The sequence below is a fragment of the Pseudorca crassidens genome, chromosome 17 (genome assembly GCF_039906515.1).
Source record: "Pseudorca crassidens isolate mPseCra1 chromosome 17, mPseCra1.hap1, whole genome shotgun sequence".
NCBI classification, from domain to species: Eukaryota; Metazoa; Chordata; class Mammalia; order Artiodactyla; family Delphinidae; genus Pseudorca; species Pseudorca crassidens.
Genome location: NC_090312.1, coordinates 7,252,134 through 7,274,147, shown reverse-complemented (window position 1 = coordinate 7,274,147; position 22,014 = coordinate 7,252,134). Strand labels below are relative to the sequence as shown.

The window sequence follows — 22,014 nt, the reverse complement described above, 5'->3', positions numbered from 1 at the left end:
TGTTCTTCGTGCATGTATTCACATAACTGCCTCCTCTTCTAAATAAGCTAAAATTACTGAGTTATTTTTATTGATCACTTTCTTAAATATACCAATTCTGAAAGAAATTTTCACATTTCATAATGTGCTGTTGCTTATGTAGTTCTATTATTACTTTGTTGTTCTCTCATTATTAAAAAGATTTATACTACAGAGAACAAAATCCACATTGAGTGATCACTTTCCATGAAATGATTGTGTTAGAAAAAAAGTTATTTAGACAAAATCCAGCCTCCTCACAAAAAAGTCCATTTAACAGTAGCTTTTATAATTAAAAAAAAAAGCCACCATTTGTTTATTGAGCAGCCAGTGTGAGTCAGGTACTCTGTGAGACATTTTACGTGCATTACTCCATGTTACCCTTGGAAAAACGGTGACAGATACATAATAGTTTCCTTATTTTATGCAAGAAAAGTGAGATTCAGAGAAACTAAATATATTATTGGATTAATCAGGGAAGTTCATTATATTATTTGATTAAAACATGGCTATATGTCAGACTCATATGGGATGCTGTTTAAAAATATAGAGTCCCGGACTTCCTTGGTGGTCCAGTGGTTAAGATTCTGCACTTCCACTGCAGGGGGCATGGGTTCAGTCCCTGGTCGGGGAACTAAGATCCTCCATGCTGCGCAGCGTGGCCAAAATTATGTGTGTGTGTGTGTGTGTATAGAGAGAGAGAGAGAGAGAGAGAGTCCCATGTACCAACCTGTTTAGGGTGAAACCTCAAAATGAATTTCCAGTAGGTGTTTAAAAGATTCTAATGCATGGCCAGGTTAGGTTGACTGCTCACTAAACATCACTGTCTCAATTGATGTTACTCTGGTTCCCTGACTCATCTATTCTGGCAGTAGGAGCAAGTGGAACTGTATATTGGTCAGTTGGTCAGAAATTATGTGTATCTTGTTGGAAAGCATCCCATCCTTGCTGATATCTTAATTAAGTTTTCAGGAAGGCCATCTGGTAATGAGGTCCATGATATGACCAGTGAAGCCCATAGACTTTGTGCTGCTCTTGTTTGTTATTAAGGGAGTTCCTTGGTGAGAAGCAACATTTTGTGCTCTGGCGGCAGTGATCAGGGCCCCCAAAGATCCTTTTACAGGTAGAAGGGAAGCAGGGAAGGCAAGTCTTTAGCCAGATTATATGTCCAAAACTAGCAAGTGCCTGGCTGTGCGTTTAATGAAAGGGATGCTAAATAGCATAGCAGGGCTGGGTGGTCCTCCCAGGCCATATTGCCATTTTAAGGGCTGGTGGTGGTTCTCTGCTGCTGGCATATTAGACAGTCAGCAGTGGCAGTAGCCTGGAATCCTTTTTGAGGGGAATCCGTGTTGTGGAGTAATGCATAACCGCTCTCCCTGTGAGGGTGGGATGAACTGGGAGATTGGGATTGACGTATACACGCTACTACATATAAAATAGGTAACTAATGAGAACCTACTGTATAGCACAGGGAACTCTACTCAGTGCTCTGTGGTGACCTAAATGGGAAGGAAACCTAAAAAAGAGTGGATATATGTATACATATAACTCATTCACTTTGCTGTACAGCAGAAACTAACACAACATTGTGAAGCAACTGTACCCCAATAAAAATTAAAACAAACAAACAAAAACAAGACCTCTTTCCCTGTCACCATAGGTACTTTGTTCACGAGTCCTTTGAGTAGCATTGAGGTGGCTGGGGAATGAGGTGCTTTGACGTCTGCTGCAGTGGGTCCCCGTGGCTGCCTGGTCACCGAGTGCATGCTCTGCCTCACGTGGGGCTCCCTGTTCTTACACACTTGGGCCTCTTCCCAGACCACTTATCACCCCTTCACTAATCCTCTCATTTCTGTGTCCTTGACCACAGGGGTCAGCAAGTCAACAGGGGGATTCTGCAAGTGGCTGATCATTTACGTTCCATCAAGACACCTAGAAACTGAGGAAGTAGCGTAGTCCATTGGGCCCACGGTCGATGGCCTGGGAGCAGAAGCACTTCACCTCTCGGCCCCTAAACCCCACTTCCATCGGCGGCCTTCAGTGGGGCAGCAGTTGCTCAGAGCCTAGTCTGTGAATCCTCAAACTGCATGAGTGTTTCTTCATCTCAGTGTGCAGTCATTCTAGTAAAAGGTTCCAGATCCTTACTGGGAAGACTGGGAGGAAGCGTCCAGTGCATACACACCAGGAGACGTTACAGTTACTATACTCACGCAGCCTTCTCCTCTAGATTTAGCTTAGCTCTTTTGTTCTCTGCATCTCTGGGGCAAGCAGGGATCTGATCTTAGGCCAGGAGGTGATAAAGGGTAGCAGTAGTAAAGCATGAGAATTGTCATCTCCTTTCAAGGAACTACCTTGGCTGTTCGAGACAGGCTTCTGCCAGTGTGGAAGGCTCAGTGGGACTTTAGCGTTCGTATACTCAGAGTTATTTGAATCTTTCCAAATGTTGCCAGTCCAGCTCCCAGATTTTCACTGTCCTCCGGACACCGTCCTAAGCTTCCCATAGCGATGACCAGGCAACGTGCTGGTCGTTAGCACACGCCTGAACTCTGCCTGGTCTGTTGACTCCATCAGCCTGTGGCCATAAGCAGTAGAATCTTCCGGGATGCTTCTGGCTCTGTGGGTCTTGGACTGATAATGCCACGTGCTGAGTCTGTCATGTCCTTCTTTAAGTTCTTCAGTACAGTGGGAACAGCCCCTTTCACCCCACCCAGCCCACCGTGTCTCCTTCTCGCCCGTCATGCTGTGCCAGGTGGTCCATCAGTTACACCTTCAAAAGCATTTCACTGACAGTAACCACAGGTGATAATTTAAGTAGACAGGTGTCCCATCTGCTGTATCGTAATCAGATCCTCACTGCCTGAACTCTTGAATACTGATTTCAGTTGATCCTTTTTACTAATTTTTAGCCTACAGAAAATTCTCAGTTAACAGTGTTTATTTCTAAAGAGATTTCCATTCCTTAGTACTAAAATCTCATCCTTTTAGATTTTCAGAGTGTTCACCATTTAAATTCTAATGTGAACATAATTCATTTTCTTCTTGTATTTGCTACATTGACAATATTATAGGAGTCATTGCTGACAGGTATCAGGTGGTTACGTAGCATAATAATCAGTATAATGCTGCGGTCTGTGGAGCCTTCAGTTTGTGCCAAACATGCTAGACGTTTTGCCCACCTCATCTATATTATAGGATAATAGAATAATTAATACTGTTGTTATGTAATAATAGTTATCATTACTATATTTATCATTTGAGTGCTTATTACGTGGTAGGCATAATTCTAAAGACTTCCTGTGTCTTTCGAATTACTCCAATTCCTTTATTACTAATAACTCCTAATGACTGTTATAATCACTCCTTTATTACTACAACAACCCTTTGAGCAGTAGGTACTACACTATTATTATCCATTTTAAAATCACCTCTTCAAGATGGGGATAAAGTAACGTCACCAGTCATTGGATTTGGGGCTTGAAAGCAGCACTTCACACACAGTCTGTGTTCTTCCCCAAACACTGCATTGCCTCTCGTCATTAACCCAAGAAGTAACCCATTCATAACTGCTCAGTCTATGGAGCTGCGTGACAGCTGTGGTTATGGTAAGAAGGCCTTCCTGTTCCAGCTTAGGTTTGTAATAGCAATGAGAATGTTTGCCTATGAATCAACAATTATAACCTCTCATTAAAAGCATTAGTTTGGTGCCATATTAGAAAAAGATAAGAAATGTTCATTTCAGTAGTTCATGCTTTCAAAGATGAACTACTGTGCATAGAATCCAGTTTCTAAAACTTCAGCTGTGAAAGGCAGAGTCAGATCAAATGATTGAAAATGTTCCGATTAGAACAAGAACTAGTCCACCCTTGGCATGAAAGTATAGTCCTTTTCTTTTTTTTTTTAAAATTTATTTATTTTTGGCTGCGTTGGGTCTTCATTGCTGCGCGTGGGCTTTCTCTAGTTGTGGCGAGCGGAGTCTACTCTTGCTGCGGTGCGCGGGCTTCTCATTGCGGTGGCTTCCCTTACTGTGGAGCACGGGCTCTAGGCATGCAGGCTTCAGTAGTTGTGGCGCACGGGCTCAGTAGTTGTGGCTTGCGGGCTCTAGAGTGCCGGCTCAGTAGTTGTGGCGCATGGGCTTAGTTGCTCCGCGGCATGTGGGATCTTCCCGGACCAGGGCTCAAACCCGTGTCCCCTGCCTGCATTGGCAGGCAGATTCTTAACCACTGCGCCACCACGGAAGCCCCAATAGTCCTTTTCATACTTGACAAATTTTGAAGGAAAGGCGTAGGGTATTATGGTAGCTTATGTTTGCTCCCCCTTCAAAAATATTTTTCTTCTTTTCTTTCAGTTTCTGGCCCACTTTCCATAAATGGGAAGGAAACTAGCATTTACTGAGTGCCTGCCACGTAGAAGGCAGTGTCCTGGGCACTATATATACACTGTCTCCTGGGCCAGGCCTTTACACAAGCTGCCTTTGTAGTCTTCTCAGTGGACCTACATTAATATACATGTGTTAACCCCAAATTGATTTTGCAAACTAAGTGTTGGATTACATATAACCTGTTCAAACTCACACACATACCTGGTGACCACCATGGCTAAAATTCAGGTTTATCTAACTCTAAATCCCCTGCCCTTTTCATGCTCTTTATTTTGATATGTCTTTTCTTTGTAAAAATTCAGATTAGTTAAGTAACAAAAGTTGAAGCCTTAAGGGGTGAAGTCAAGGGCCTGTGTGCCTCCTCATCCTCTTGGCTAATTTTGGAATCAACAGGTGCTGTTGCCAGGAATTCCTGGGTTCTCTCTCTTACGGGGTGGGTTTTGGAGAGGCTAGGAAGGTTTCCTGCCGTTTAGAAATCACTCTAGGTGTAGGTTCCTACTAATCTTAATCTCTCTGTCTGATTTTAATGTTGAGAACAAAGACTATTAAAAGAACCCGATTCTGTAATTGCTACTCTAACAAAGCCTTGTTAGAAAAAGATAATGGAGCAAAGTTAGTGGTCTCTTAATGATCTGGGGTTTTTTCCCCCCTGAATTTCATTATATCCACCAAAATTTTTTTAAATGTTTCTCATAATCATATAAAATCCTATAACAAAATTTTTCATTTATTTTATTCATTGTTTTATTCTCAGATATAGTGCCTGGCATGTAGAAATGGTTTTTTGTATGAATGAGCAAATGAACATAGAAATGAATAAATAATATTTACCTATTCATTCAAAAATATTTGTTGAGCATCTACTGTCTACCAAGCACTTTTCTAGACAAGGAGCATGCAGCCCCAAACAAGACAATCATGGGTTCTGCTCCATGGTGATCACCTTAAGTGAGAAAAATTAGAAAATGGACGAGCAAAAAGTAAGGCATTTTAGATAGTGGTAAATGCTTTGTGACAGCTCAGGGGCACACAGGGTAGCCAGTGCAGAAGTGAGCTTGGTTGCTTGGCCAGTCTGAGGAACACGAAGCGGTTCTCTGCAGTGCCTGGAGGGGTTGGGCCGGGTAGGCTGCAGAGCGCGTGGCCTTGGGGAGATGGCCGGAGGACTCCTGGGCCAGAGGCAGGACTTGAGACCCCTCCCACAGCAGCAGGAAGCCTTTGGGGTCTCCATAAAGGCCTGGGGACAGCAAGATCAGATTTATGTTTGAAACTTTCTTCCTTAGGTGGTGTTTGCTGTTGGGTGAACCTCTTGTGATAACCACGTGCCAGATAAGCTCGGGTAGTTTTTCTTTTCTTTTTCTTTTCTTACAGTGACACCCTTTTAAACATGATTTTTCTTTTTTCAGGAAGAAGAGTTGAGGAAAAGTGGAGAAGCAAAGTACTTCCACCTCAATGATGATCTCCATGTTCTGATTGAAGTGTTTGCCCCGCCAGCAGAAGCCTATGCCCGGATGGGACATGCTCTGGAGGAAATCAAAAAGTTCCTCATTCCGGTGAGTACAGTTTTTCTTGATAGGTAATTTGTACTTTAAAGTCCTCCCTTTGTTTTAATGCTTGACAGTTCTTATCAGTAATTGTTATTTGCATAGCGCTTTGTCTGTTACAGTGTCCCTGTGAATTACTTGGCATCATTCCTTCTTTACCTGTGAGGCCAGGGATTTTTAAAGAGATTAGGTAATACTGCAAGAAAGTTGAAGAGCACAGTCACTGGTGTGCCTTTGGGGTCTCAGGCCCTGAGCCTTGCTGTGACACTCAGTCACTTCACAAATTCATTGCTCTCGAGCGCGAGCTCGTTGGTGCGGTCCATGTGCCAAGCGCTGTGCTCGGTGGTGTGTCGCGTGAGTAAGCGCAGCCCCACAGGAGGCTTGTGTGGTTTAGGGGAGAAGCACGTGGTTTCTGTGCAGCGTGAGGAATGCTTGATGGTGTCGGAGCGGCGGGCACAGAGAGGAAGGCACTGTGTGGGTGTTTATGTTTTTGTTAACAGTTGATGGTCTTTTTTAATCCTTTTCAGACACCCTGACATTGCTGAGAATGTGATAATTTGAAGAGAATTTGTCCCTATTTCCATTACAAAAGTTAATTTTGGTCTTTTGTATAATTTGCATGTTCTAGATTTAAAAAACAAAAACTTGAACACATTGGTTCTTCAGACAGTTTATTTTAGAGAAACTGTCACATCTGCCAAACAGCTGTCTGGGATAAGACTGTGTTCAGCGATTCCCAGTGGTGTAGTAGATTGACTTACCTACTGTAGCATGTGTCACGATTATGTTATCTGTGAGGAAGACTGTCACATTTATAGGGAAAGGACGTTTTAAATCATGATTGTCTTGGAAAAGCCAGGGCATAAGACCATATTAAGTATTTTAATTTGGGAGCTTAACAGAGTTTTCATTAGTTCCCTCAAGCCAGTGTGATGATCCTATTATTCATTTAGTTTAAAAACAGAGCTTTTGAGTGCTCTCTATTTGATAGACACATGTGGACTAATAAAAGACATGGCCCCTGCCCTTATGGAGTTTATATAATGGGAGAGACAGGTAAGAATCAGATATTTATATAAATGACTTTAAAATTGTAACTGACAAGACCAAGGAGAGGTTTAATGTCCTTGTGGTCATTCAGTGTGGACGAGGGAGTGCCGGCTTAGCCAAGTAGGACAGACTCTGTTCTCCAAAGGTAGCAGCAGCCGTCCTCCCACCCCATCACTTTTCACTCTTCCACCAAGAGGTAGGCTCGAACTTCTTTCACCTTGAATCTGAGCTGGCCAGAAAACTCTTTGCCTAACCCAAGGTCGCCAAGAATTTCTGCTGTGTTTTCTTCTTAATGTTTTATGGTATTAGCTCTTGCATTGAACTCTATGATCCACTTGAAGTTACTTTTTGTGTATGGTGTTAGATTAGGATCTAAATATATCTTTTTCTATGTAGATATCCAGTTGTCCCAGCACCATATGTTAAAGACAATTCTGTCCCTATTGAATTGCCTTGGCACTGTTGTTGAAGATTAACTGAATATAAATGTATGAATTTATTTCAGAATTCTCAGTTCTGTTCCATTGATTTATATACCTGTCCTTATGCCAGTACCATACTCTTAATTACTTCAGCCTTATAGCAAATTTTGAAATCCCGGTTGTGTAAGTTCTGCAACTTTGTTCTTCTTTTTCAAAATTGTTTTGGCTATTCTGGCTCCTTCGCATTTTTATGTATATTTTACATTCAGCTTGTCAATTTCTACCAAAAAAAACAACAAAAAAAACCTTGCTAGGGTTTTGATAGTGCGTTGAACTTATAAGTCAATTTGGGGGTAATTTTCCATCCTAACAATATTGCGCCTTCTTGTCCATGAACACGAAATGTCTCTCCATTTTTTTAAGAGATATTAAAATTTTTTCTCAGCAGTGTTTTATAGTTTTCAGGATACCAGGCTTGCATTTCTTTTCTTAAATTTATTTCTAAGTATTATATACTTTTTGATGGTATTGTGAACGGAATTTTTTTTTTTAAATTTCATTTTCAGGTGGTTACTTGTGTATAGAAATGCAGTTGATCTTGTTTGTACCTTGTGACTTTGCTGAATGTGTTTATTAGTTTCAGTGTGTGTGTGTTTAATGGAATTATCAGGATTTTCTACATACAGAATCATGTGATCTGTGAATAAAGAAAGCTTTACTTCTTCCTTTCATATCTGATGCCTTTAATTTTTTATTTAATTTTATTTTCTTCCTTATTACACTGACTAGAACTTTCAGTTGAGTAGAAGTGAGGATAGACACCCTTTCCTAGTTTTCAGTCTTTTACCGTGAAGTGTGATGTTAACTGTGGGGTTTCTTTTGCTGCCCTTTATCACGTTGAAGAAGTTCTCTTCTGTGCCTGGTGGTAAGAGGTTTGGGTTTGTTGGTTTGTTTTAGTCACAAATGGGTGTTGGGCTGTGCTAACTGCTCTTCTGTCCATTGAGCCCCTCACGTGGCTTTTCTTCTTCATTCTGTTAATAACGGCGTATTGCATTTGTGATTTCAGATGTCAGGCCAGCTTTGCAGTCCCAGGTGTAACTCTACTTGGTCGTGATATGTAATCCCTTTTATATGTTGCTGGAAACATATAAAAAACCCTAATAGTTTAATGATTATTACATCTATAATCATGAGGGATATTGGCTTGTAGTACAGTATTTTTATAGACGTTTCTGTTAAAGCACACATCTAGCATTTCTGGTGCTCTTTGTTTCTTTATGCGGATAGAGTTGACATATGGTGTTACTTGTTTTCAGCCTGAAGGACTTCCTTTAGTCTTTTTTGTAACATAGGTCTGCTAGCAAAAAAAGTTTTTTTCTCGGCATGTCTATTTCACCTATATCCTAAAGTTTAGCTTACAAACGTACCTCTTTTTATTGCGCTTCACTTTATTGTGCTTCAGAGATACTGTGTTTGTTTTGTGTTTGTTTTTTTTAACAAATTGAAGGTTTATGGCAACCCTGTGTCAGGCAAGTCTGTTGGCATCATTTTTCCAATAGCATTTGTGCCCGTTGTGTCTCTGTGTCACATTTTGGTAATTCTCACAATATCTCAAATGTTTTTACTAATTTTATATCTGTTATGGTGATCAGTGATCTTTGATGTTACTACTGTGACTCAACTGAAGGCTCAAATAATGGTTAGCATTTTTTAGCAGTATTTTTTAATTAAGGTAAGTACTTTTTTTTTAAGACATAATGGTATTGCACACTAATAGACTACAGTGTAGTGTTAACCATAACTTTTATATGCACTGGGAAGCTAAAAAATTCGTACGACTGGCTTTATTTCAATATTTGCCTTATTGCGGTGGTCTGGAACCAAATCTGCAATACCTCCGAAGTATACCTGTGTATAATTCTTGGTCGACGGTTTTTTCTTTTATGTGGTAGGAGGCCATTCATCTATTTTCTGGCCTCTACTATTTTTGATGTGAAGAGTCATTAATTATTTTGTGGTTTTGTATGTAATCTGTTGTTTTTCTCTTGCTGTTGCTCAGACTTTCTTTTTATCTTTGATTTTCCACTATTTGACTGTGGTGTACATGTTTATCTCAAGCGAATATGTGGGTTTATGTTTTTCTTCAAATGTGTGGGTAGTTTTCAACCACTGTTTCTTTAAAATTTCTCTGCCTTTCTCTTCCTCCTCCACCACCCCCAACCCCTGGATTCCCATTATAGGTATGTTGGTACATTTGATGGTGCCCCACAGATCTCTGAGGCTCATTTTTCTTCATCCATTTTTCGCTGTGTTTTTCAGACTGAATACTTTTAATTAACTTCAAGTTCACTGATTCATTCTTCTGCCATCTTAAATCTGCTGTTGAGCTCCTCTGATTAACTTTACATTGTAGTTATTGTGGATTTTTTTAATCTCTTTTTTTCTTTGCTGGTCCAGATTTGGGCCCTCTCCTAGGCAGTTTCTTCCTGCCCTGGGTATAGGTGACATTTTCCTGTTTCTTTGCATGTCTCTTAGGTTTTTGTTGAGAACACTGCATTTTAAGTAATGTATTGTAGTAAATCGGATTCTGATTCACTTTATTCCCAGAGGGTTATTGTTGCAGGTTTTTTTTCTTTAATAATTTAGTTGGACTAAATCTGCAAAGTCTGTCTCCTTCATGGTTTAAAGTTTTGTTAATTTTTTTCCTTCTCACTTTTATTTTGAAGCCTGGCCTGCTAGGATTTTTCTCTGGGTCAGCATTGCTGAAAGATCAGCCAGTGGTTGGTCAGAGGGTGTGCTCAAACACCTGTGTCAGTAAGGCTTCCCCCGTCTGCTGATGGAACTGGGTGTGCATTGGGGAGTACATCCAAAGGCTACTCAGTTTTCCAGTCTGCCCTGGCTTCTCCTTTCTGCCAGGAATCCTTGTGTCTCCTTTGTACGTACACAGGCGAGGAGGTGCGGGGCACTTTAGCTTTCTCCGTTCTCTGCTGTACGTGTGCATAGCCCTCCCTTCAGCAGGCGGAGACGTGCAGAGAGCTTATCGAGGCTCTCCAGGCTGTTAAGTTTCTGGCTACTTGGCCAGTCTATTTGTTGCTTGCCCCACCCAGAACGTGATTATTCCGCTTGCTGATTGACTGGTCTTCTCTATTCATTTGCTATCAGAATTGCTACTGATGTTGACAGTGCTGCTGGGCATGGAGTCATTTCACACTTTCTTCAAAATTACGTGAACATCCGTCACTGGTTTTCACGGCTTTCCCCATCCTAGTGGAACTTCTGCGTCATCTGGGCTGGGGATGAGGGGTGGGAGCACAAGATTGCCACAGACTCCCACTCTCCTTTCCAGAGTCCCGAAGTGGTCGTTTTTAACTGTTTGGTCAGCCTTTATTGTTGCTTTTTATGGAAAGGCTTTGCTGAGCTCCTTGCTTAGTTATCCTGAAAGTCCTGTGCTCTCTCATAACCTTTCATTTTTTTTTTTTTTTTTTAACTTAGGTTGTTTTGGATCTCTGTCCATACGAGCATATGTAAAGTTTCACTTCATCCTTTTTAATGTCTGCATAATGTTTCATTATATGCGTGTTCCAGAATTTATTTAATTAGTCTTCAAATAATGGACACTTACTTCTTATAGATTATAATTCAAACAGTGATCCCAGGATTAACCTTGGACATAAATATTAGCATATTTGGGCAAATATGTCTGAAGAGTACATCTCTGGCTAGTTAGAGAACCCACTGCATTTTTAATAAATTACTTTTAATGATTTTATTTTAAGACTTTTTTCCTATTCTCCAGGCTAACACATTTAGATAGATCCTAAACTTACTGGCTAGAGAAATCCCATTTACACATATTTAATTAGAATTCTAATCAATTTTCTACTCTTCACAATTGGTGATAGTGTTGGTGTTAATGTTATAATAGTTTCACTTTTCAGGTGGGGAGTTGAAGTGATAATTTACTAGTGACTAGTTTAAAATGTAAAATTGTAAAAATAATTTAATCTATAAGCTACCATATGTGATTTGGTTTCCCTACTGATCTAAAAACATTATTTCAAAGACCAATAAAATTGTAACTACAGTGTGTATGTCAATAGTGTCTATCTGACCTTAGAAGAAACAGTTACCTCACATTTAAAGAAGTTGTCTAAAATCACATAGCTGGTCAGCCCGATTGGGTAAATTCAGGCTTAACCTCAGATGTGATTGACTCAGATTCCGTTTTTTTGCTTTTTGGGGTTTTTTTTTTCCCTCCTAACTACACTATCTGCTGTAATGTATTTTTACACAGCTGATGTTTAAAATAGGCTTTAATTCTAGTTTTCGTGGGACCATTGTAAATCACCTAACTTTACTTAGAGCAATGCTTTTCTTTTTTTTATTTTTCTTTTTAAATTTTTAATTGTATTTTTGAATAGGGCCTCAGTTATCTTCTTTTCCCATGAATCAATTTTTAACCACATACAATTTTATGTCCTGCCTCCTAACACTTTTCAACAGGGCCAATATTCAGCATTTAGGTAGCACATTTTATTTAGAATGTGCTTTAAAAATAATTTATTAATCACACGTTTTTAGTAAAATGGTAAGGAGCATACTGTTAGTAGGCAGAACCCACCACGGATTCCGAGGTTATCTGCCAGGAGCCTGCCAAGGGCCGGCTGGGATGACACACCCTTCTCTGTAACGTGTGGGGCCTTCCTTCCCACTTCTGTGTCCATATCTTTAACTTCTGAACTCCCAGTCCCTATGTCGGATTGCTCTACAACAGCTCAGTTTTTGTGTGCTACAGACCGTTGCAGACTCGACCTGTACAAAATTGATTAAATCATGATGTCACTTTGTTACTCTCCTTACCTTCCAGAAACCAGTCAAACTTCTTGACTTTGCTCATATACCCCCATATCCAATATTTTACCATTTCTAATAAAATTAGGCATTATAAATAACTCCATATCTACCTGTCACCATCCTTCCTGCCACTTCCCTACTCCAGGCCATCTTTACCACGTACTGGGATTACTTAAGTGCTTCCATCTGGTGTTTCTGCCTCCAGTGTGTTGTTTTTTTCCTTTTAATATCTTCATTGAGATATAAATCACACGGCATAAAATTCACTCATATAAAGTATACAGTTGAGTGCCTTTTAGTATATTCGCAGAGTTCTGCAGCTGTCCCCCTAATCTCAGCTGGGCCATTTGTATTACCTCCCAAAATGAACCTTGTAACCAACAGCCGTCACTCCCCATTCTTCTCCCACCTTCGGCAACCACTAATTAGTTTTTGTTCTTTTTACACAGCTTTTATGGAGATGTAATTCAGATACCATACAGTTTACCCATAAGGTATACAGTTCACTGGATTATTGTATATTCACAGTTTTGTAACCATGACTACCAACTGGTTTAGATTTTTATCATCCCCCAAAGGAACTCCCTAGCCATTAGCAGTCCCTCCCACTTGGCTCCCCTACCTTCTCACACTCCTCTGGCTTACATCGCCACTAATTTCTCTCTCTAGATTTCCCTGGGTTTTTTTGACATTTCATATAAAACACGTACAGTATGTGTAGTCTTTTGCCCTGACTTCTTTCACTTAACATACTGTTATCAAGGTTCATTCAAGTTGCTTTTTATTGCTGAATAATATTCCATTTTACAATATACCACATTTTATATGTCCACTCCTCAGTTGAGGACTTTGGGGTTGTTTCTACTTTTGGGCTATTATGAATAATGCTGCTGTGAACATTCATGCACACATTTTTGCATGAATATATGTTTTCGTTTTCTTGGGTATTACCTAGGAATGGATTTGCCAGGTCATATGGTAACTCTTTGTTCAGCATTTTTGAGGAGCTACTACGTGGTTTTCCGAAGTGGCTGGACCATTTTACATTGCCACCAGAAAGTTGTAAGGGTTTCAATATCTCTGCAATCTTACCAACACTTGATATTGCTTATCTCTTTGATTACTGCTATCCTAGGGAGTATGTTCGTGGTATTTCATTGTCGTTTTTGTTTGCATTTCCGTAATAACTAATAATGTCGAGCTTCTTTTCTTGGACTTACTTTCTGTTTTTCTTAGAGAGAAATGCCTATTCAAATCCTTTATCCTTTCAAAATTAGGTTATGTGTCCTTTTATTATTGAGCTGTGAGAGTTCTTCATGTATTATGAATACAAGTTGCTTATCAGGTAATAGGATTTCAAAATATTTTCTTCTGTTTTGTGGGCTGTATTTTCACTTTTTTGATGGTATTTTTGTGGCACAATAGTTTTAAACTTTGACTTGGTCCAATTTGACTGTTTTTTCATTTGTGCTTTTGGTATCTTAGCTAAGAAATCATTATGTAATACAGGATCATGAAGATTTACTTTCACATTTTCTTTCAAGAGCTTTACAGTTTTAGCTCTTACATTTAGGTCTCTGATCCATTTTGATATAATTTTTGTGTGTGGCAAAAAGTAAAGGGCCCATCTTATTTTTTTGATGTGGATATTCATTTGTTACAGCACCATTTGTTAGAGACTATTTGAAAATCAATTGACTATAATGGATAACTGGGCTCTCAATTCTATTTCATTGATCTTTATGTCTATCTTTTAAGGCAGTACCATACATTCTCCATTACTGTAGCTTTATAGTAAGTTTTGAAATGAGAACATACCAGTCTTCCAACTTCGTTCTTCTTTCTTTAGATAGTTCTGGCTAAACTAGGCTCTCTGTAACTACTAGTTGATTGAGTTGTAAATAATAATGCCATATATCAGTTACGTGCCATTTTAATTTTATTATAAATATTTCACTTGGAAAGTATGCACAGCAGAAGGAGATATGGCTGACTGTAGAAAATTCTAGTTTAGGGGAAAAATACTGGGTTTTTTTTCTTTTTACAACAATTTATTGATAAATTTTCATTTCAACAAACTCAAGTCTTGTTTTATGAATTTAACTATTTTCCTTACCTTTTTTTTTCCTATTAAAAATTATTTGCTTCATGTCCTGAATTCTTTGTTATCTGCTGTCTTTTGTGTAGGACTATAATGATGAAATCAGGCAAGCACAGCTCCAGGAATTAACATATTTGAATGGTGGTTCAGAAAATGCAGATGTACCAGTTGTTCGAGGGAAACCTACCTTGCGTACAAGAGGTGTACCGACCCCAGCAATAACCAGGTAGGTGTGATTTATTGACTTACCTGTTTGTTGTTAGAATAGGGTACCATGGCAACAGTTTTAATGTTTCCTTTTTTAACGGGCAAGCGACTTTACCAGTGTATTGGTACAAAGCCTATAGGAATACATTCAGGCAATATGGTGTCGTATTAAGAGGATTCACTGTGGACTGAGGTATTCCTGGGCTTAAATATAACCTGTACCACTTACTAGCTAATGACTGTAGATAAGTTTATTTAATCACCCTCACGTTATTAATCCCCTAATTCTTTGAATGTAAGTCATAGCTTTGATGCACAAATGGAGATTGTGGAAGCTTGTGTTTTCCCAGTGAGCGCAGACAGTACCAGGCTAGTTCATTGCCGCACCTCCAGTGTTGAGCAGTGTCAGGTACCAGGTGAGTGTCCCGATGCTCGTTGTCCTTTTATGCCGTGTAAATGCTCTGTGGTATCTGAAACTCCGAAGCTTGTCCAGGCACACCGAATTTTTATTTCTGTCTCGGAATCACGACTGCTTTTATCATGAAAAATATGATAATGAATTCGTAAGTCAATTGAAGCAAACTATAAATTGAGACGTGACTCTCAAACTTATTTGAAAATTATTTTTAATTTTTGCATTTTTGCCCCCAGAAGAACTCAGTGGAAATTAGTAACACAGACTTTTTTTCACTGGTGACTGTATATATTTTTTCAGGTAGAGTTTTGCATGAAATAATTTAAAATAGGTTTCTTCCATTTATCCAAGTTCCTTTGGAGGAGTAAAAAGTGAGTCCCCCTGCTGAGTGCTGATCGACACGCTGTCAGAGCAGTTACAGACAGGTGTTATTGCAATGTAAAAGGAACACAGATCTGGGCATGGTACCAGGTGGGTTTTCTCTGTAAAAAACAGGCTAATAATAATAGGATTGCTGCTGATGATTTAATGAAATAATTTATGTAGCTGTTCAGTAAACAGTAAATCTCTATCATTTCCATTTCTCCTGTTAAATAATTTACTTGCAATCATAGGAAATTACGTATTTGCTATATTCGTTTCCAGTGGCTGTTACAATGAATTACCACAAATTTGGTGGCTTTAAGCAATAGAAATTGGTCATAGTTCTGGAGGCTAGATGTCTGAAATCAGCTTTACTAGGCTAAAATCAAGGTACTGACCGCTCTCCCCCTGGAGGCTGTAGGGGGGAATCGTCGTGGTGACCCTCCCAGCTTCTGGTGCCTGTAGGCGGTCCTTGACTTGAGGCCATCGCACTCTGCTCTGTCTCCTTCTTAGCGCTGCCTTCTCGCATCTCCAGTTGCCTCCCTCACATAGGGATGCATGGGACTGTATTTAGAGTCCACCTGGGTGATCCAGGGTAGTGTTTCCATCTCAGGATTCTCGACCTAATGTCACATCTGCAAAGGCCCTTTTCTCTAAATCAGGCAACCTCCACAGAACGGATATCCCTTGGATAGAGAATGTAGATAATAGAGCACGTGCAGTGCCGTCATTTAGGGGATGCCCTGTTCCTTAGACCAGGTCTTCCATTTTTGCTGAAGGTAATTTCTAATCTAGTTGTCTCATTTTCACTTCAGTTGAAAATGTTATGTTATGAATTGACAAGGAAGGCAGAAACTTTCTGTTCTGAGGGAGTGTAGTATCTGGAGAGATAACCTCCATCTGCCCAGGTGAAAAATTATTCCTCTTGGTGGCAGCCTATACCCTGCTTGCCATTTTGAGCTTTTCCATTGCCTTGGTAGTGGGTATTTTGGGATGGAATTACCGTTCAGGTCACACTTCAGACCCAGTGGTTCGCCTGTGGAGCAGTGGCTGGTTCGTGCTGATCCAACACCTGATGCGGGGCACTTCCGCTCCCCACGTGCCAGGGAGCCAGGCACCGCCACCTTCCCTCCATGTGGTTGTGGGCTTGCGTGGCACCAGATCGTTCAAATACTCTGTTTTCTACAGTGTGAAATTCATGTTCCTCTAAGAGGCATTCAGTTGCCCTTCTGTACTTTCTCTTAAGACCTCTCTCCCAGTTGGTCTTTGTTCATTACTTTGCCAGGTTTCCTGCTTTAGCGCCTGCCTCCCCCCGACACCGCCACTGGGTTAAAGGGTGTGCTCTGCCCTTCCAAACCTTTGTTCACACTGCTCCTGTGTCTGCAAGTCTGTGGTTCCGCTCTCTAACCCTCTCACCTGTTTAAGTCCTACTTGTCTTTACATCCCGAACTGAAACTTCCTTTAACAGACACTCACATCGTGCCTACTACTGACTGAGTGCTTTCCGCGCACATTACAGATATTAACTAGGTTAAGCCTCATAACAGCCCTGTGAGGCGGGCACTGTTTTGCTAAAGTCACCATTTCACAGATGAGGAAACCAAGGCCAGAGGAGTCAGTTACTTGCTCCAGTCACTCAGCTGGGGATTTTTAGAGCCTGGCTGGAATGCAGGCAGTCTGGTTCCAGAAACCATGCCTCTCCCTCTCTTTGATCCTTCCCTTCTGTTTTTATCCAGAATCTTTTTTTTTTTTTTTCTTCCACTCATTCTCCCCTTGCAGTTTTTCCATAGAATTTTCATTCTGTCACTTTTCTTATATATTAATTACAGCACAATTAATACAAACTATGATGAAAAGACATATTTTTACTACTTTTTCTCATCAGATCACATATAGTAACTTGCTAAGTTAATGTCCATCTACCAGAAGAAAAATAAATTAATATGGAAAATAATTAGGATAGAAAATTACAAAAATCCTAAGGGTGAGATTAATACACAAAAAGGTACATGTTATTTTGTAGGGTTGGCAAAATTGGTCTTCAGATTACGCTTTGAGCTTTCTAGTGGCCAAAGTGGAGGAAAATATGGTTTTAGAATTCACAGCATCTAAATGGCTGAAAACAGTCATAAAACAAAAGGCAAATGCACTTATTGCAGCCTAGCGCTTTCTAGTCCTGGGACCACTGGACGGTCATAGGTAGCTCCTCGCTACACTCAGTCCCTCAGTAAGTCATTTTGATTTTAGCTCTGAAATAAGCCTTAAACCTGTTTTTCTTTGATCACCTTTTCCACCCTGCACTCCAGCCAGACTGGTCTCCCTTCTGTTCCTTGAACAGGCCGAGCTCGTTCCTTTCCCTGTCCTTTGCCTTCACTCCTCCTCCTTGGAAGGCCTGTCTGCAGTTGCCTGCCTGCCCCTCAGCATCCTGTTCTCAACACACACAGGCACCATGTCAGAGAAGACTTTGCTGGTTGCCTTGTTTGAAGTGGCCGCCCCCATAACCCGGAAGCCAGCCCACAGCACCCTTCTTGGTTACATGGTAGCACTTATCAAACTGAATTTACCTTTCTGACTTGTTCAGTTTTTCATTGGTTACTCCTCAGTATTATGTAAAACCTTAAAGGCACTTGTGTCCATAATGTTTGGCATATAGGAATCACTCAGTAAATACGTGTTGAGTGAATACAGTACAATCGCAAATTCTTTAGACTCTTCTGATCAAGTGTGGACCATTTACAACATTTTTTGTTAGTGTAGTTCTTGTCTGTCACGTGACTAGATTACCAGGGGATCAGCTTTTTGGGAATGGTCACATGGACAGCACCACTTTGGAATTTCACAGCAGAAACAAGTCATTACTGGAATCTTCATGAATGTTCCCCACTGGTATCACTTCAGGGTAGCTTTCTGCTGAAAGATGTAAATGATCTAAAAGTAAATCCTGCAGAAGGGAGAAATAAGTATTTTAATAAAACCTTTTCATTCAGTTTCAAATGAGAGGACTAAACTTACTCCTTTTTAACTTAGGAGATAAGGAAGTTTCTTTACTTCCGTTCTGCCCTGTGCAGCCCTGTGGTACGTCACCTCCCTAACTCCCCGCACAGACCCCAGCAGAGAACACATCAGGGAAGATTAGGACTGACGCCACTCCAAGCAAACTCTCTGTTTAGCTCTGTGGTTTTCCCCGTAGGGTCTCCACCGCATATATTGCCTGCTGCCCTGGTGGTCTGGGCTGGACAGTTTTGAGCCCTCCAGGATGCTCCCTTCCTTTCCCCTCTTCAGAACAGCTGGCTAGTTCTGTGTTGCTTCTCCACTGGCCTTGTCTGGCCCATCTGGCCCTTTCCCCAAGTAGCATGCAGTGTTCTCTCCCTGCATGTGTTACCAGAAAGAGCAGGAAGAAAAAGTGAACAAAGCAGATGAAGCCTGTCTTTCTAAGTAGTAAGTACGCATTCACCAGCACTGGGTGCCGAACGTGGTGGTTTTGTTTCAACCTAGGACATGAGGCTGACCCATTCACGCGGCTTTTATCAGCTTTCATCAGATGGGGAAAATTTTCAGCTACAGTTTCTTTAAAGAGTTTGCCTTCCCCTTATCTCTTCTTTTCTTGGACTGCAACCCCATGTTAGATCTTATGATTGCACTTCCCAGACTGTATGCCAGGGCGCTGGGATGCTGCCTCACGCTCACAGGGCTGCCGTGGAGAGTTTAAAATTTCATGGGACCACTGCAGTAACCGGCAGCTTTCAGACACTGAATGAAACTATCAGCTTAAGTTAATCATTTATTGTTTTAACACTAGGTCATGCCCCACTGATTTCAGTGACATCGTATCTTTGTAAAACCGGCATCTCAGCAGCTGCTGTGATAAATATTAGGTAGCCACAGTTGCTCTGCCTGTTGGGCAGAGCACGTGACTTCCCCAAACCAGGGGATCAGATGGGACTCGGTCACTCTCATTTTCTCATCCACACAGATTTTCACATGGTACCTATTCTCTTTTTAAAATGGATTATGAATAGTATCACAGATGCTAAAGATTGTTTTAATGACAGAAAATGATCCATTCTTCTCCGCAGTATGTGAGAAGTGTTATCAGGAAAGCTGAATAGTTAATATATGGGCCATAAATATTTCACCAGCATATGATATGATTTATATTATTCTACCAATCTCTATTAAAAAGTCCTTCTTTATCATTAAGGGAAGGCTGGATATAGGAAAATGGTATTTCTTTTTCTACTAGCCAAAATTATAAGAATTTCCAATTTTAAAAACCCATTAATTTGGGATGTTATGTAAACTATATGATTGCCTCCTGGATTTACCTTCTGAGGACCTTGTACCACCTGACCTGTCAGAACAGTCACTCTCCTCTCCTTCCTTCCAACTCTGTGTCTACTGTCCGTGCCTTTCTTAAAACCCTGACAGTGGTTGACCACACACGTGCCCCGCGCCCCGGGCAGACACTAGAGGACTTTCCTTGGACACGAGCTTCTCTGCTTCTCTTGCCGTGAGACCTGGACTGCCCCTCAGTCCTCAGCATTCACTCCCTTGGGTCCACATGCTCTCTGAGTGTGTGTTAGTGCAGCCACGCTGGGGTTGATTAAGGGGAGGCAAAAGGAGAAAAACGTGTGCTTTCTTTTAAAATCACCTTAATAGGCTTTGGGAAGGCAATAACTGAGGCAAATAATGTGCCAAACAGCGAGAAAACTTCTGACAAGAACTTGTAACTTAAGTGCAGCCTGGAACAGACACGTGAGAAAAGCCGCTGAGCACGGTTCTCCTGCTTACGGTGCATCCGCGCAGCCCGAAGCCGGGTGTGGGTTCCCGGTCCTCCTGTCGACTCCAGTGCCGGCTGAAGGAAGGCTTGGATACCCATCAGGCCAACTGACTTTTCCTAGAATAATGTCAAGCAAGCGCCGCTGTCAGTCTGCAGCCCTGGAGGGTGGAAGGAGCCCAGTGAGTGTTTCCGGTGCAGTGGGCATCTCCTCCCCTGCCCTCCCCTCCCCACCCTGGCTCTTCAGAAGTTTTAATCAATTTTTTTCCTCTTTGGCCATCAGTCAGTTTATGGTGTTAGGTCATTTAATGTCACACATTTTCCTGAGCTCTTTCCTTGACAAATTGAAGTTGCAGAGATGATGACCAAGTCATTGTCCTGCCATTCTGGGATTTTTAAGGGGAAAGTCAGAGAAACAAGTAGTTATGGCAGAATGGCTGAAACAGAGCACGAGGGTTATGAGGAAAAGTGAAGCGGAAGCAGAAACGATAGCACAGATCATCCTGGATGGGGAGCGTGGGTACAAACACACTTAGGATGAAGGTAAAGTAATAAGGCAGGGTAGTGCCAGAGGGAAGTCATCCTGCACAGAGGGGCAAAGGCTTGAAAGCAGGAAAAATGGGGCCATCTGCCTGGAGTTAGGGTGTGGTTATGGGAAAATCAGAGTCACCCCCAGCCCCTCCTAGCTGCGTGGTCTCAGGGAACTTCCCTCTCTAAGCCTAGTTTCTTCGTCTGTAAAATGGAGATAGGACGTTGAGCACACATTAATCCATATCCTACTTAATTTTTTAAATGTCCCATCGGAGCCCAGACTGTGGCATGATTCCTTTTCTGATTACTCAAAATGATCCCTCACTAAAAATAGAATTCCTGTAGCACAGATATTTGATCAGTCCTTGGGCAAATTGCACATCTCTTCTTCACTCCTTTATTATCAATTTCACCATCATCACAGAGGAAGAAGACTTGTGTGGCATAGTCCCAGAAGGCAGAAGTAAGGCTGATACTTAGAAATGATAAAGGTTTTTGCTATTTTTGTTTATAAGGAAAAAAAGTAAAAACATGCTAACAATCAGAATTGGAAGACAGTGACAGGCTTCAGAGTACGGAGCGAGCTGTCTCTTTTCAGGGGCTACGTCCCTGGATGAAACGGTAAGTTTCTTGTACTTTTAAGAGGGTGGACTCTCTCACACTGTCTTATGTGGTCAACAGTTTTACTAGTAACCAGTTTGTAACTTGTTGGAGAAGAAACAGATTGCATTGGATTTCTTACAGACTGTGTACAATGTAGGATAACGTAACACTTAGTCTTTTTTTTTTTTTTAATTGCATTGAAGGTTGGATGGTTTGCAGAATAAAGAAAAGAGATAACCGACAGGTTTCATAACAAGTCTATAACCTCTGGATCCAAGCTACCCAAGGCAGCACTTGAAATGCAGAGTCTCAGTCCCCAGCCTAGATGTACTGATGCAGACTCTGCCCCGAAACCAGGCCCCAGGTGATGTGCGTGCACAGTAACGTGTGAGAGGAGAAGCACGGCCCTAGCACCGTGCTTCAGATGATCTGTAAAGGTGGTGAGACAGAGAGCTGCCAGAGTCTCCTATTCAGAACTTCTAGTCTCCATCAGCCCCGATGGCTTCTTACGTTTGTTCTGAGGGATTATGACCATAGGCTGCGTTTACCTTTCCCTTCTGTCCAGCTTCTCGTTCCCTTGTCAACCTCTGTCAAGAAAAAAAAATATCTCAGTGATTAAGCTTTCAGAGAAGTGAAGGAAAGTTGTCACAAGTCTTAGGGATCCTACAGGAAAATAAATTAGCCCTCAGGTCATTAGCGCATCAAGCATGGGTCCTCGGATGGATCTCTGGGAAAGCTTATTCTTACTGTGAGA

The 22,014-nt window shown here is 41.1% G+C and overlaps 1 protein-coding gene across 17 annotated transcripts in view; it reads left to right on the top strand.

Annotated features, from left to right (window-relative positions):
* KHDRBS3 (KH RNA binding domain containing, signal transduction associated 3) overlaps positions 1-22,014 on the top strand; it is a 200,581-nt gene that overhangs the window by 85,744 nt on the left and 92,823 nt on the right. For all 17 annotated transcript variants that reach the window (XM_067712841.1, XM_067712840.1, XM_067712844.1 and 14 more), the window contains exons 4-5: positions 5,800-5,946; positions 14,451-14,590. In XM_067712841.1, coding sequence (XP_067568942.1) covers positions 5,800-5,946; positions 14,451-14,590 — 287 coding nt within the window. The remainder of the gene's footprint in view (positions 1-5,799; positions 5,947-14,450; positions 14,591-22,014) is intronic.